The sequence below is a fragment of the Berghia stephanieae genome, chromosome 3 (assembly GCF_034508935.2).
Source record: "Berghia stephanieae isolate SIO BIC M18660-M18661 chromosome 3, UCSD_Bste_1.3, whole genome shotgun sequence".
Classification (NCBI taxonomy): Eukaryota; Metazoa; Mollusca; class Gastropoda; order Nudibranchia; family Aeolidiidae; genus Berghia; species Berghia stephanieae.
Genome location: NC_088362.1, coordinates 10,418,709 through 10,432,922, shown reverse-complemented (window position 1 = coordinate 10,432,922; position 14,214 = coordinate 10,418,709). Strand labels below are relative to the sequence as shown.

General features: G+C 34.9%; 1 protein-coding gene across 1 annotated transcript; it reads right to left on the bottom strand.

Moving 5' to 3' along the window:
* Positions 1-1,582: 1,582 nt before the first annotated feature.
* On the bottom strand, positions 1,583-12,600 carry LOC144969152 (cytochrome P450 2H1-like). The gene is made up of 5 exons (XM_078908260.1): positions 12,526-12,600; positions 6,241-6,474; positions 3,642-3,775; positions 2,301-2,568; positions 1,583-1,592 (listed from the first exon to the last, which is right to left on the bottom strand). Exons 1-5 carry the CDS (start codon positions 12,558-12,560, stop codon positions 1,583-1,585), a joined length of 681 nt encoding a protein of 226 aa, XP_078764386.1. The 5' UTR covers positions 12,561-12,600.
* Positions 12,601-14,214: the final 1,614 nt, after the last annotated feature.

Here is a 14,214-nt window from a genome sequence, read left to right as displayed (position 1 = left end):
ATGTCTCGTTTTACATGTTACGTGTTGCTGTTGGTCAGGGACCCTTTGTAAAGCGCTTTGAGCACATTTGGTGGATATTGCTCTATATGAAAGCTCTAGTGTTAATAACGTGTATCTACGTTTGAGTAGCTGATTTTCAAAACGTCTTCCTACGTCACATCCTGATAGAAAATGAGTTAACAAACTCAAGCTATCAACACCATAGAATCAACAGAGAACATTTGGAATTTCAAATCACTCATATTTTCCTCTTTAAGTTAACTCACTCAATCCTAGAGACTTTCGCTGTTTTTCAAAATTGGAAAAAATGTATTAAAAATGAGCATGCACATAGATATTTTTATTCAACTATCATTAACATGCAAAAACTAAAAACAATAGCTTTGATACTACGCCTATAATTTGCCTCAGAAAAATATAATAAATAGGCATGGGGGTAAAAGTAACTCAGGTAAACTACGGGTATAGCCGGTGTTAGGGTTGAGTGAGTTAATAAATTCAAGACAAAAAAATTGGGGTTTTCTTTGAATCATGAAAGTGGGACTTAGTACGTTATTAAGGCCACCGACTCGATGTCTCCATTATTCGTAACCTTACAACATCTCACAAACTGTGTATGTAAACATTCTGTGCCTCTTTCATGATTTCAGGGTTATCTATTTTGAATCGAGTTGATTTTCTGAAATGTTTCCTTCTTTAGGTTGAGTAAGTCGTCTAATCTATGTACGAGGACACATGTCCTCTATTCATGATCTGTTAAATTCTCAATCTTTTAAAGAAGTTTTTGATTTAATGGTCATCGGTCTTCAATTAGATATATATGCTGTGCGCTTGTCTAAAAAACCCACAATATTGCCATCCCGAAACATAACGGACCAACACACAAAGTTATATTTTGTAAACCTTGAAGGTGTATAGACTGGTTAATAAGGTTTAGTGATAATTACTCGTATATATGGGATGCAAACAAAAAACAACAAAACAAAAACAAAAAACCAATAACAAAGACCTTAATGACGTCAACTTCGTTCTATCATTACCTTCTTATTCATGCAATATTTTTTTTTGATTTTTAACATCGTTAACAGGCTAATATCAAATTGCCTAGATTTTAATCTTCAATTAGCCAGGTTCATGTATGGTGACATTTATCCCTTATTCTTGTAATCTCTAAATATTCTCTACCTTTTAAACAAGTTCGTGATTTCAGGGTCATTGATCTTGAATTGAATATTACAGATAGTATGCTCTTGGCTAAAAATCTCACAACATTGCCATCCGGAAGTATAAAGGACCAACACACAAATCTGTGTGTAACCATGAACGTTTATATTCTGGTTAATATAGTTTAGTTAGAATTACTCAGAAATGCGGATGGCAAAAAACAATAACAAAGACCCGAGTGACGTCAACTTCATTCTGCCTATACGATTCTTGATTTTTTGGAATTCCGGACGTGTTCCCAACCGCTGCACCAGCTTGCGAGAGCGCGCACGTTCGTGCAGCGTTTGGGAGCAAAGTTGGAATTCCAAAACGCAAGAGTGTAAGAAATCTTTTATTCTACTCCCAATCGATCCTGATTTCATCTATTTCTGAATTAGAGATAATTGCAAAAATACTTAAATGATACATCTTTTTTAAAATCAAACTTTAGTGAATTTTACGATTGATTAACTGATGTCACGTATTGTAACATTGTAAACTTGCTATCATTGCTCGTTACTATTTTATGGAGAGGAGAAGAATAAATCTCATTAACCAATCATTCTTTAGTTCTGTTATAACGTCATTAACAGGCTGAGATTGCTTTGCTTAGATGCTCAAGTCATCGGATTCGAGTAAGAAGATTATTATTCCCTAATGCAGAAGTATTAGAGCAAGCTGAAACTAAAAGTTTACTATTTCGTACAATAAGGAAAAGACAAATGCAATTTTTAGGGCACCTAAATCGACATTAATGTATTGAACATCTTGCTTTCACGGGAAAGATAGAAGGTAAAAGGACTAAAGGTAGTCCAAGAAAAACATAGTTGAATAGTTTCAACAGCTTAGTGACAAAGAAAGAGAAAAGTAAAATTAGTTTTTTTAAATGTTATCTGATCAGAGAGATGATTGGCGTACCATGATCACCGATGTCTGGCACAAACTTGGCACTTGAAGAAGAAGAAGAAGAAGAGGAAGAAGAAGAAGAAGAAGAAGAAGAAGAAGAAGAAGAAGAAGAAGAAGAAGAAGAAGAAGAAGAAGAAGAAGAAGAAGAAGAAGAAGAAGAAGAAGATTTGTATTCTGCAAAAGTTATGTACCTTTTATAGAAGTTTATTAACTCCGGGTCATCCGTCTTGAATCGAATACCAAGTAGCGAAGAAAACATGACGTTTGAGGTCGCTGCCATTAAATGTTTGGATAGTTCGAAGGGTTGGTGGTTCAGTTCCATGAGAGTGCTGGTCAGGTGAATCATTTCTGGTGCGATGTTTGACTCGATAACGTTTGATCCGAAGTCCAGGTCACGGAAAACCGATGATACAAAACGTCTTTGTTGGTCCAAGGTCGGTCCATTGCTGTAGAGGATACCTGAATGTGAGTGTAGACAATGAATTACTGGTCAGAGATATATACGATGGACATGAGTAGAATTGTGACCATTCGTCATAAATTAGGTTTTGTTGGGTGAGGCGATGCTTTAATTTGACATAATAGCTGATTTTAACCCTCTCGTTACCAACCATATGAAAATCATCACATTCGTTACGACGCAACTAACAATTTCGTTCCTCTGATTTCTTTTGTACATCACAAAATTTAAAGAATCGTTTTTATTATAGCTTTACAAACTTGACATTGTGTTGTTTGAGATCATTTTGATAAAAATATTATGTTTAAAATGTACTTGCTGCTTTTCTGTTCCAGGAAGAAAACTATTTTTTTGTTGGATGAGTTTGAAGTTTTGGAGAAAACTCTGACAATGGGAGAAAGTTAAGAAACCAGTTTATATTACATATATCCTATATATATATATATATATATATATATATATATATATATATATATATATATATATATATATATATATATATATATATATGTGTGTGTGTGTATGTGTGTGTGTGTTTGTGTGAGTGTTTCTCTGTGTGCTTTCATCTAAGAGAGTGAGTTTTATTTCGTAAATTTCCAGAAGTGTAAACATATTTTTTCTGAGGCCGTAGGTCATTGTACATTTTTACGGAACTTCAGGGATTCGAACTTTGTCACGATGTGGCACGTTTTGCCAATCCACTACGCCATGTTTTAAAACTCGCGCAATATCCACTAAGCGTGCTCAATGACTTTACAAAGAGAGCTTAGTCAGCAGCAACATTAGGACTTTATAATATGTGGGGCGCTTGTTAGGCGATATTACATTTTTCAGACAGAAACAACGCTGTTAACTGCCAGGTACTCATTTTATACCTAAGTTTGGTTAGAGTATATGAGTAAAGACTCTAACCAATGATGCACAATTTGAAAATGATATTAAAAAAAAAAGATAAAATTCGTTGACAGAGGCTTGATAAACTTTTCTTATAAGAAAACAAACAAATACTCATATCTAATGAAACAATTGCAAATTAACAAGAAAGCTTATAGTTATAAGAACATAGTCATACCTTTTTCAACCTTAAGTTTCCCATGACCAAAGTAGCAGGGTCTGTTCGACGAAATGTCCAAATTCTTCACGAATACCTCTTTGAGAAGACGTTTTCCATTGATGACCACAATTAGACGACGGCCGATATACAAGCTTGATGATAGGAATAAGATACAATGATATTTGACGGGTTGACAATAAAAAGTAGGTACGAGTAAAATCATATCTAATAAATGTGCGGCTATGCGGTCTAGTGGTATGACACTCGCTTTCGGATCGGAAGGTCCTAGGTTCGAGCCTCGCTTGGCGCATAGTTGAGTCCTTGGAGAAGGCTCTTTACTCACATTTTCACAACGTACTCAGGTGTAAAAATGAGTACCTGGCCGTTAACAGCGTTTTCTCTGTCCGAAAAAATAAATGTAATATCTCCAAAAAGGCGTATGTCCCGTCCTATATGTTAAATGTTGATGTTGGCCAGGGACCCATGGTAAAGCGCTTTGAGCACATTGAGTGGATATTGCGCTATATAAAGCTCAATTATTATATTTGTGTGTGAGAGTCTCGTATTTATGTACAGTGTGTTTATGGATGTGTGTGTGTGTGTGTGTGTGTGTGTGTGCGCGTGTGTGTTTGTGTGTAATTGGATGAGTGTGAGCTTTTGTTCGAATGTCCGAATCTGCAGTGTGTAATGTTTTATTTTACCGATGGTCAATGAGAAGCGCTTCGAAGCTTCAGCATAAGCCCTATATAAATGTACATTTATTATCATTATTATTATTATTATTATTATTATTATTATTATTTTTTATTATTATTATTATTATTATTATTATTATTATTATTATTATTATTATTATTATTATTATTATTTATTATTATTATTATTATTATTATTATTATTATTATTATTATTATTATTATTATTATTATTATTATTATTATTATTATTATTATGTTAACAAAGATTTATGCACTATCATAAACTAGATAATTGATAAAAAAATACGAAACTAATTTAATATAAAATAACAGACTGGCCGCACCATCAATACAAATTAAAGCTTTACACATGACAAGTCAAGGCCATAGCGTAATAAATGGAAATATCTTTTGAAAGGTTTCTATTGCCCTAATTCAGATGTGTACACATATACAGTTCTGACATCCGAACCAACGTATGGGCCTAGTTTAACATAGTTGTGATGGACAATATTTTGTGTCCTTTTTTTAGATTTCCATGACTACAATAAATAAGCCCAGAAGGAATTGGGTTATCAGACCTGAAAATGAGTGCACGTCGCTTAAATCCATATAGACTAAGTTGTAACAATCAAATGCATTGGTGTATCAGACAAAATACATTTCTATAGATAGTATGCGCTTGGCTAAGAAGCTCATAACATTACCATCCGGAAGTATAACAGACCAACACACACAACTGTGTGTAACCATGAACGTTTATAGTCGAGTTAATACAGTTCAGTGAGCATTACTCATAAACGTGGATGGCAAAAAACAATAACAAAGATCTGAGTGACGTCATCTTCGAACTATCTATGTGGTCACTAATGTGTGAAAAAAGAGAAACGAAACGAAAGTTTTTAAATTATTAAAACAAAACATATCCATCGTAAGATTCATTCTTTTCTTCCTGTTTTTGTTTTTTTCATTTTTTTTTTGTGTCTTCATCTTTATTGCTAAGACCTGACTATAATCACAATGTCTATCAATGAAAGAAGAACAAAGTTGTCAACAATCAGCGGATGTCAATAGCGTCATCATTCTCATCAACATTATGGGTTTTTATGATCTTGAATTAGGTCACAGTCCACTGACCACCCCCCCCCCCCCCCCCCTCCCACCACCACCACCTTTTCTATCTTTTTTTAATGACCCTCTTTCAAGAACATCGTCATCGTGGCATTTGATTTCTTGTTCTCTTTATTAATAACATTCATTACTCAAAAAACGGGTAGAGCATACACTTCAAATACAAAGGAAACAAGGTCAATCCCATGTAAAGGCGAGATTTGTCACTAACCTTGTGTTCACCAAGCAATTATTCAGTAACTGGGTTTGTTGCATCTGGCGGAAAGTACTTTGCAATGTTATAGCGTCCTATTCAAAGAGAAGCAAAATAGTCATTAGTATAATCCATTTGGCGCTATTGAAATCGGGATAACTCAGGATATATGGGATATATGTTACAGTGAATGACATAATCAGACGAATGGTGAAAAGGTTTTAACTGAGATATTGCCAAGTTTAGTTAGAAGGTCAATTTTTATCCAAAATGAGTTCTTGTCATAAATGATGAAATCAACCGTTTTTGTACATCTTTGGGAAATACCAAAGTTTAATTCACTTCTAAATATTTTTTACAGCTATTCAAGTTGAAAAAGTATGAAATTTGAGAAATGTTGCTGGATACCTCTCCCATACATCTGACCATAGCTTCATGAAAAATCACCTGATTTACTTCAAATAAAGATTAAAATGCTCTGGGGAGAACAAGCTTTCAGAAAATACAAAATAATACAAATCCAAAATGTTCACCTTCCGACTGATTATGTCATTCACTGTAACATACAGGACTCTGAAGAACGACTTTATATTACCTGAATATATCCCCGTAAACCTGTCTATATCTTTGGAAGAGTGCCCTGAGATCTTGGTTGTATACTTGGTAAAGGTTACCAATGACCGGAAGTAGGCGTGGTCCGGGTGGGACGAGATGAGGACGTACCAACATCAACATGGTAGCGACAACAATCATTTTGGCGGCAATGGCTAGTAGAATAATAATCTCCATGTCTGGATACCATTGTACGTTGTAGACACGTCCTGATGATCTGTAAGTGGAAGATAATAATTTAAAAAATGAACCAGCGATTCTGGTCGTGTGTGTTAAATGTTGCTGTTGGTTAGGGATGGAGGACTGTGAGGCTATGTGGTTTTGTGGTATGACACTGGCTTTCGGATCGGAAGGTCCTGGGTTCGAGACTCGCTCGGCGCATAGTTGAGTCCTTGGAGAAGGCTCTTTACTCACATTCTCTCACCGCACTCAGGTGTAAAATGAGTACCTGGCCGTTAATAGCGCTGTCTCTGTCCAAAAAAATTATAACATCGCCTAGCAGGCGTCATGTCCCGTCCTAAATGTTAAATGTTGATGTTGGCATTGCGCTATATTAAAGCTCAATTTTTAATTTTTTTTAGGGATCTCTTGTAAAGCGCTTTGAGCACGTTTAGTGGATATTGGGCTATATCTATACTCAAGTTTATATTTTTGAGAATCAACCTTGTTCTAAGTCCCGTGATGCATTAAGAGCTGTATTGAATTATCATCTTTTCCCGTTGCTGCTATGTGGTTATGTTGTATGACACTCACTTTGGGATCGGACGGTCCTGGGTTCGAGCCTCGCTGGGCACATAGTTGAGTCCTTGGAAAAAGCACATTCCTCTCACCTTACTAAGGAATAAAATGAGTACCGTGTCGTTAACAGCGTTGTCTATGTTGGCGTCCTGTCTCGTTCTGCATGTTACATATTGCTGTTTGTTTAAATCAATAAATAAAATAAAATATAAATAAAAATACAATTCCCTTCATTCATCCCCAAGGGGAAATTTGTCTTTAGGGTCTATTCCACGGGAAGACTGGGACAACCCAGGCGTCCGCCGCAGTGCAGCGCCGCTAATTGAGCTAGGACGAGGTGACTTGCTCAAGGTCATACAGCGCGCAGAGGCGGTTGATCGAGCCTTTAGTCATGGTTCTGATCATTTTGATCTTAAATGTCTTAAAGTCGGTTTTCATTCATCTTGTTTTTCCGATAAAATACATGATTGACTCGGTGATTCATAATTGATTGAGTAAAAGATTTATAATCCGCCCATTATAAACACAAACTTTACTCCGGCCTAATAAAGAGACTCATTTTTTTATAGTCAGGCATATCGTTTTGTCAGTCCCTAATGGGAAAATTGTCACATTTGTTGCAATTCAATAAATATTTTTCTTCAATAGATTTATTTTGTGCATCAGAAAATTTGATGAACAATCTTTGTTATAGCTCATCTTGCTTTTAAAAAAATATGTAACAAAAAAAATAGCGTGAGCTTTTATACAGTGCAATATTTACTAAACGTGCTTAAAACGCTTTACAGAGGGTCCCTGACATCCCTAGATACTCCCTCAGGGCTCCTTGTAGGTCCCTACTTACTTCCTACAATGGTCTGTCAGGTTGTCCAAGAACACCTCGTTATCCAGTCAACACCTCCTAGTTGTTGCATGGATTGAGCATTTACATTGGGCTGCCCCGTCGACCACCAAGCGAGGCGATACTGGGAAGGACCGTCCGTAGCCAACGTTAACTTATAGCCCGACACTGACCCAAAAATGACGTCAAATGACAAGTCTTTGGACACCAAAGAAAACAAATCGTGAGTTGTATTCAATAGTTCAATCAAACGGAATTACTTGTTTCCCTGAGCCCTACTTACGACAACTTACTAGAAGCTGCACAAACCTAAAAATGACGTCAAACTACAAGTCCTTAGTGGGTTCTAGTGTCAGGCTATAGATAGTATGCGCTTGGCTAGGAAGCTCATAACATTGCCATCCGGAAGTATACAGCACCAACACACAAAACTGTGTGTATCCATGAACGTTTATAGTCTGGTTAATACAGTTCAGTGAGCATTACTCATAAACGCGGATGGCAAAAAACAATAACAAAGACCTGAATGACGTCATCTTTGAACTATCTATAGATAGTATGCGCTTGGCTGAGAAGCTCATAACATTGCCAACCGGAAGTATAGCGGACCAACACACAAACTCTGTGTATCCATGTACGTGTATAGTCGGGTTAATACAGTTCAGTGAGCATTTCTCATAAACGCGGATGGAAAAAACAATAACAAAGACCTGAGGACGTCATCTTCGAACTATCAATAAGCCAGTGATGGCTACGGAAGGACGCCTACACATACCACCAACATTTAGGGAAAAGATATGGAACTGAACCACCAATACCACGACAACCACAGGGACCATGATGACAAAACCCTTTTAATTCTTTTTTTTGGGGTATATATTTGATCCTTTATTTTTATTTACATAGAAATCTCAAAACATACTTTCTTCTTAGCGTTAGTCATCGAGGGTTCTCCTTTTTTTAAAAGGCGGGATCAATTTAAACTGAGCACTAATATGTCGCTGATTTAGTGACAAGCATTAGAGACCGCATTGAGACTTCGAGTAGATATTGCGTTTATATAATATATATATATATATATATATATATATATATATATATATATATAAATATATGTATAATATATATATACATATATATATATACATATATATATATATATATATATATATAAAATATATATATATATATATATATATATATATATAATATGTGCATATTACTTTTGAATGTGTTTAAATTCCAATTTTTGTGTTGGGAACTCTATGTTATTTCAAGAAATAATCCTAAAATACTCGGCAAAGACAAGAGTTGACTCGAAATGAAAATAGGGAAATCTGAAGAAAATTGAAAAAAAAGTCTTTTTCTGTGATCGAAATTATATTTTTTTTGCTGCTGTCGCTGGTGCCATTGTTTTTAAAAGACGAGACCTCTCTTTTGCTTCTTCTTTCTTTATTTTTGTTTTTGTTTTTATTTAATCTTCCCTTTTAGGGCACGTTTTATTAGGTCAACATAAGAGTTGTCACAAGCGTGATAGTAGAACTCAGTTTTATAAACGCCGGACGGCAATATCGGTGTCTGGTTTCCGGCCTCTTATCTTTTAAGATCTCAACAGGCAAAATGGCCAATAGCCATACCGCTATGTTAGTCTGACACTCCAATGTTAACATCACGTTATTAATTCTGCCTGTCCATAAAATTCGACCTACCCCCCCCCCCCCCCCAAAAAAAAAAAACAAAAAAAAAACCCCTCAAAAAACAAACAAACAATAAACAAACCAACCCACCCCCCTTCCTGCCCCCATAAATCATTAGAATCTTTTTCTCTTGCATCACAAACACGAATATATTTATTGTTCTACCTTTTTTTTTTATTTTGCCAATATAAAGGGTTATGAGGCAAAATGTCTATACCGCTATTTAATCAACTCACCTCCTGTCAGTCGATTGTTATTTTGGTTTGTTGTTGGTTTTTCTCCTCTGATTTCCATATGGTTATGAAGGTCTAGCATTTCATATGTAAATATGTAAATTGGATTATTAGCAAAATAATGTTCTGTCCTAAGGCAAGACACACGAAGCAAGACCTTGATACAAAACAGCCGAATGAGTAGTTAGTGGCTACTTCACGTGCTTGAAGGTCGATGTGTTGCAAATTCATATTTCGTAAGAGAGAATCGTAATCTTTTTTTTTTTTTTTTGGTTTTTGGGATATTTTTCTTTGAACGACCGCTGAAGAAAAAAAAAATTATCAACCTTTTTGATTTTCTCTCTCTTTCTCTCTCTCTCTCTCTATCTTTCTCTCTCTCTCTCTATCTCTCTCTCTATCTCTCTCCCTCTCTCTCTCCCTGTCTCTCTCTCCCTCTCTCTCTCTCTCTCTCTTTCTTTCTTTCTTTCTCTCTTTCTTTCTTTCTCTCTCTCTCTCTCTCTCTCTCTCTCTCTCTCTCTCTCTCTCTCTCTCTTACCCTCCCATTTTATCTATCCGTCTATTTATCTATCTATCTTTCTATCTATCAATCATCTATATATTTATTTCTCTTAATATTTCCCAAGGGTTTCTTTCAGCTGACCTTGATATTGATACTGTTTCCGGAGAACACTCAAGGGTATTGTGGTCTACGTCTACTGATTAAATGCTATGGGGAACGTATAGGGCGTCGGGTCTTATTCAAAACCCGTCTTATTCAGATATCATCAGAAATGTACATTGTATTCTTTTGCCAATAGTGTTATAATATTCTGAATCAATATTATTGCCACGAAAACGGCGTGCTTTAGGCAAAAAAAGTTGCTTCAGAAGGCCAGTAAACATAACATAAAACGTCAGAGATATTGAGGTTAATTCTTTGATTGACCTTTTATAGACACTTTTTCTCTCGTCTCTCTGGATAGGAGCAAAGTAATGCTGTTTAAGCTCTGGTTGTTTTAGAAATTTCATTTTTGGTGTTATAATTATTTTTAAAATGCAATTTTCCATTTTGTAAATTGTACTTGTAATACATCATACTCAAGTACCGAAACTCATTATATCATATCTACATTCAAGAATCCTTCATCAACGTCATTCTTTAGTGTCAATTTCTTTTAAAAGCATGATCTGTAGTTCGGTTCTCAAATTTGAGGTTTCTAATGTTTCTCGAGAACGAAGTAGAAAAAAAATAACAGGAAGAAGAAGAAGAAAAAGAATATGGGCTTATAAATAATTATTTCTAAATCTTCCATTAAGGACTTGATTTTTTGACCGATTGCGAACATTATAAGATTGGCCCGACAACGAAACACCGAGTTTATATGGTGTATTATAATGTGAATAAGCTAGCTACTCATTTCGAATAAAGATAGTATCTATTTTGAAACTCATATCTTCAAGGATATAGAATGATCAAAATTTTGATTGAACATAACGCAATGTTTAAAAAAAAATATTGTTAGGTTTTAATGGGAACAACCATAAACAAATTATCACATTATTAGTTATTATGCGAATACTTAATAGATAGGCTCAAATCAACGGTGTAAAGCTCTCTAAGCAATGAAATAATATTCCAATCCAATCTCATCCAATCCATTACTGCGGCAGCTTCAGAGTTAAAAGATGTGGCGATGTGGTCAAGTGGAATTACACACGCTTTCGAATCGGAAGCTCCTGGGTTCGAGCCTCGTTCGGCGCATAGTTGAGTCCTTGGAAAAGGCTCATAACTCTCACCGTACTCAGGTGTAAAATGAGTACCTGGCCATTAACAGCGTTGTCTCTGTCCGAAGACAAATTATAATATCGCCTAAAAGGCGTCATGTCCTGTCCTACATATTAAATGTTGCTGTTGGGCTGGAACGCCTTGTAAAGCGGTTTGAGCACGTTTAGTGGATATTGTGCTATATAAAAGCTAAATTTAATTTAAAAGATTTATGCGACATTGTGTAAATGTGGTTGGTATAGGCTTGTACAGTTCTAAAGGCTAAACAATTCAGAAATATTGCAAGGAAGTGAATTCTATATATAAATAGGGCAGAGAAGTCATGGTATCACACCTTCTACTCTTCCGATTCCAAACTCTTCGGAAATGTGTATGCAACCTGTCCTTTGGAGGACTAGTAATGAATACGGTACACTTGAATCATAAGGTGGCATAACTATCTATTTTACTAAGTTACCATGAGTCATTAGGAAGGAAGTGACGTTACGACTGTTGAAGCGTATTACAATAAGACTACAACCAGTCTTTTGACGTCAGACTTTTGTTACATGTTCAGATATACTACATGGGAGAGAATTCTACCTACAAATTACACTGGGAAAGAAGAATGCCTATGTTTGTATGACTACAGACACAAACTCTAACCTATTGATGATGGAATGAATATTCTACCGAAAAAAAATATATAAATAATTAAACATGAGCTTTTATAAAGCGAAATTTCCACTAAACGTGCTCAAAGAGCTTTACAAAGGATCCCTGACCTACAGCAATACTTAACAAGTAGAACGAGACATGACGCCTGTTAGACGATGTTAATTTTTTTTCGGACAGAGACAACTCTATTAATGATCATGTACTCATTTTACACCTGAGGACGGTGAGACAATATGAGTAAAGAGTCGTTTCCAAGGACTCAACTACGCGCCGAGCGAGGCTCGAAACCAGCAAAGTAAACCAAACTGTTTTTATTTCACATGATATTTACAATTACCTCAATATTGTGTTTCCTAGCTCCGAGAATGTCATCTTTCACATTTAACTTGACTTAAACCTCTATGAATTCAACATTGATATATTGAAAAAATGTATAATCTGAGCTGAACAACTTCATAAATGTAGGGTTGTTTTGTTTTGATTGTTTTGCAAGTGACCATAGGCGAATCCCATCTGCCGCATTTTGATTCGTCAGCGACAGATGAATTGACCAAGGGTGTGAAAAACTTTCAGCGAATGAATTGCCACTGACGTCGGACTATAGCATTATTACCCGATTTTTCAAACTGAAATAAGCATGAAATCTCAACCCTTAACCTTCTCCTTACGAACTATAGGGAAAAAAGTCACATTCGTTACTATACAACCAACATTTTTCTTATTAAACTTTCTTTTGTACATCTTGAAATTTAAAAAAAAATATGAACAGTGTGTTGTAGAGCACGTTTACAAAAGAAGTTAAGTGTGGCAAGAAATTACTGCTATTGTGTTTGAGTGATAAACACGCTATAGAATCCGGGATAAACTCCGACTTTATGGGCCCAATGGCTCTGCGGGAATATAAATTATGATAAATTAGATTTGGCCCATTTGTTATAATATTGTAAATTGCTTAAAGCATGGACGTAAAGGACGCATATGGGCCATCGAGATGTGAGACTTATTGTTGTGCTTTAGAATAATTTTGATTCGTGTTAAAAATGAGCTTTAAAATGAGCTTTTATATAGAGAAATATCCACTAAGCGTGATCAAATCGCTTTACAAGGGGGCCCTGGCTAACAGCAAAACTTAACATGTAGGACGGGACATGACGCCTGTTAGGCGATATTATATTTTTTTCGGACAGAGACAACGCTGTTAACGACCAGGTACTCATTTTACACCTGAGTACAGTGTCAGAATGTGAGTAAAGAGCCTTCTCCAAGGACTCAACTATGCGCCGAGCGAGGCTCGAACCCAGGACCTTCCATTCCGAAAGCGAGTATCATACCACTAGACCACATAGCCGTACAAGTCTGAAAAAAACTAAACAAACAAACAGACAAACAAATCAGTAAATAAAATAATAAATAAATGATAAATAAATAAACACCAAATAAATAAGAAATCATTTTAAAATAAATAAATAAATGAATAAAAAACAACTAATTAATTAAGGCATTAACTACTTAGTGAGCAATCATCTTCAAGTTTATTTTATCTCAAATCGTTATTATAGGCTACTCACAAAAAGGGGGGAACGGGCATTATTAACCATAATATAACATTGTTGAATTTCAATCCAATCAATAAATCAACCATTTATACAAAATTTACAAACTGAAATACGATACTATATGTGCAATTTTATTGTAGAATTGTATTATTTTGAACGGTTCAAGGATTTTTTTCAATGAGGTCGATTTAATAATATACTTTTTCATGTACATGAACAGAAAATAAAAACAACAAAATAAAAAAACAACACCCAAAAAAAAAAAAAAACAACAAAAAACAAAAACAAGAATCAAACAGATAAAACGAAAAAAAATTATCTTTAAACTTGGTATGCAATAATACAATAATAATAATAATTTTTAAAAAATAAAATAATAATAATAATAATAATAATAATAATAATAATAATAATAATAATAATAATATAATAATAATAATAATAATAATAATAATAATAATAATAATAAA